Source organism: Arachis ipaensis, chromosome B02 (genome assembly GCF_000816755.2).
Source record: "Arachis ipaensis cultivar K30076 chromosome B02, Araip1.1, whole genome shotgun sequence".
NCBI classification, from domain to species: Eukaryota; Viridiplantae; Streptophyta; class Magnoliopsida; order Fabales; family Fabaceae; genus Arachis; species Arachis ipaensis.
In genome coordinates this window covers 99044552-99047564 of record NC_029786.2, presented here as the reverse complement: position 1 = coordinate 99047564, position 3013 = coordinate 99044552, and the positions used below count along the sequence as shown (strand labels likewise).

At 32.4% G+C, this 3013-nt stretch overlaps 1 protein-coding gene and 1 long non-coding RNA gene across 2 annotated transcripts in view; both read right to left on the bottom strand.

Annotated features, from left to right (window-relative positions):
* Positions 1-3013, bottom strand: part of LOC107625916 — a 14966-nt gene that overhangs the window by 7110 nt on the left and 4843 nt on the right. The window lies entirely within an intron of this gene.
* On the bottom strand, positions 882-2116 carry LOC107625915 (auxin-responsive protein SAUR36). Its single transcript, XM_016328647.2, has one exon. It carries the CDS (start codon positions 1520-1522, stop codon positions 1049-1051), a length of 474 nt encoding a protein of 157 aa, XP_016184133.1. The 5' UTR covers positions 1523-2116; the 3' UTR covers positions 882-1048.

Below are 3013 nucleotides of genomic sequence, written 5' to 3'. Positions count from 1 at the left end.
AAACTTTTATTTAACAAGAAAATATATATATATAATTTTAAGAGACCGAAATAATTCCCTAGAGATTTTATAGGTAGAGTCTCTTGTTATTTAATTTCCGTGTGAAATTTGGTTTGTGTGTCTTAGGTGTGTGTAACAGTTAGTTGCAAGATAAGAAAGATGATGTTCTGATTGGTTCTACCTTTTGCAATTTGTACCTGCCTCCACAGGCACAATTAGGCCCAACAGAAAAAACAGTGATTGTTCTTTGTCACACCCTATTTTGAGTCCACTAATGTTTCCTTCAACTAGAATCCAATCTTCTTGTCCTTTAACTTTTTTTATAACTAAACCAACTTGGGTTCCAATGGTAAGCTCACTCATCTATTTAAGTAAGTGTTGAGACTTCGAATTCTACCTTAAATAAAATTCAAATCCACAATAAATTAGTTATTTGTCTGTCAAATTTGGAAGATACTATATTAGTTTTTGGTCTATTAGGTCAGGATATACAGTAGACCGAAAAAATAGAAAATTATAAATAATTCCTTTTATTGGATTCTAGAATTGGTGTTTGTCAACACGTCTATGAATTTATCTAAATACTGTCTCCAACCTGAGATGAGAAAGAAAGGGTATTTTAAAATTTAAATATTATTTATTTTACTAGTACTGTTGCTTTCTTTGGCTATATTGAACCTGCTATTAGACACTATCATTATCGCTGTAATTGTCATTTGTCAATTGACAATACATATTATCACTACGTAATTGCTATATAACAAAAGCATGATAGGAGCAAATTAAAATCTATTTTGTAGTTACATTCAAAGCTCCATTAACCAGATGTTCAATTCAATCACAAATATCTATAGCATAGAAAAAAAATTCAGGAAAAAAACTTGAAAAAAGAGTAACCCCAAATTTTTTATTGACAAAAAAAAAGGGTCAGAAATAATTACAACCTAGTAATATATAAACAAAATTCCAAGAGAATCCATTTTTCTTTTCTTTTTTTAATATCATTAAAATCTAATTCCAATGAATTCACCACCACAATTATATATCGTTAATGATGCCGCAGCCACGTCAGCCTCTTACAAGCCGATCCGGATGCAATCCGGGTCTTGACTTGTTCAAACTCAGTGACCCGGCAAGGTATCGTGATCCCGCCCGGGTGGTGGTATCCGAACTCGGCCTCCGACTCGCGAAGCAACTCTCCAAATAAGGGATGGTTGAAGTAAACCACCGGCACAAGCACGCGCCGGAACTCGCCACCGTCCTTTTGCCCTACATACACAGCCAAGTATCCCTTAGGCACAGGAGGATTCGGGTCAGAACCAACCCGAGTATAACCCGACCCGATTTTTGTAGAATTACATAATAACTTCGCCCCACTAGTCAACTTGCGGCCCCAATTGAGAAGCTTTGACATGGGCTTCCCTGATGATCCATCCAACCGTCGGTACACGGGTCGGATCCTGATCCGTCTGAAGACCCAGCGGGTGACCCGAAGTGCACGCTTCCCGAGCTTGAATCTCATGCTTTCTGAGAGCAGAAAATAGAGAATAAAAATAAAAACAAAAACAAAAAGACCAATAGAACAGAAGTTATGGGAAGTACTAGGAAGACTTGTGTGTATGTTCTTTTTTGAGGTGGTGAGATTGAGAGGGTTATGCTAAGGTGTAGGTGAGGCTTATGAGAAGGGCCATGGATCTGCTATGGACATAGCTAAGCGGAACTGAGTGAGACAAATTTCAGAGAGAGAAGTGGGTATGTTTGACATGGTAGCCAACGATACGATGAGTTGAAGGTTGTTTCATTCCAACAACAACCTCCTTAAAAACTCAGAATAGACTTGTATATAGATATCTAATAACTCAAAACCATGCGTAAGCTTGTTTTTTTTTTTTCAATTATATATGTCCCTAGCTATATCAAATCAAACAAATTGGAAATTGTAACACTTGTATATAGGGAGAAGAAGTGCGATGATCGATGTTGATGAAGTATAAAATATTAGAATCTAAGAGATAAAGACGATTATGTTGAAGAAAGAAAGAAAGAAGGTAGAAGGAAGCTAAGTGAAGAGAAATGTGTTTTGTGCGGTCCACACGCCAATGAAGTGGCGCAACATATGGGGATCTCTATTTATAATAAAAATAATGAAAGAGAATCGGAAAAGGTGTTAGTTGTAGTAATAATAAGGAACCAGAGTCAAGCAAGGTAATACTAGAGGAAGAGTTTCACCTATACCAGAAATACCGACGGAAATACTGATGTTTTAATCGTTAATTTGAATTATAAAAATATATATATAATATATATCAATTAAACATAAACTACTTTTTATCTCAACTAATTTAATTTTTGTTATTTTTTATATATTTAATAAATAAAAAGTGAATCGTTAGACTTCTTAGTGTCTATTGATAGTTTGATACACTAATGATAATAAGCAAAATGAACATAGTTTACATTGTTTAATATTTTCATTGTTACCTATATTTTTTCTAATATATAATAAGCAATTTGGTTTGATGCTAACTGCCGTACATGTAGACTTTTTCTTCATGAGTTATTTAATATGAATAATTAATTAATTAATATTTAATAAATTATAAATCGGATGATTTGTCCAAGCATTTTGAATTCTTTTTGTGAAAATTAAGTAAGGTTTTAAGATTTCAAATCTCCTAAATATAATATGTAGTGGTAGAGACATCCGATAATCCTAGAATAATCTTCTGTTTAGTTTATTGAAAAAAAAAAAGCATTTGAGAGTATAAGTTTGACGTTCTAATTATAATTAAGGAATTAGTCTTTGTTTTGATTAAGAAAAAGATTATATATAATTCTTGTTAATGACTATTTGGTAACTAGTCTTTTCTATGATAATCAGATAACACTACACAACACTCCTTTATCAAATATGTTTTTATTTATGAAATATAACACTCATTAATCTTAGCTTATATAATATTCAATATATTTATATTTTATAAAAGAAAATTTTTTTATAAATACTAATTAA

Coding starts and splice junctions, on each gene's coding strand:
- LOC107625915 (XM_016328647.2), bottom strand. CDS start 1,522: ATGAGATTCAAGCTCGGGAAGCGTGCACTTCGGGTCACCCGCTGGGTC.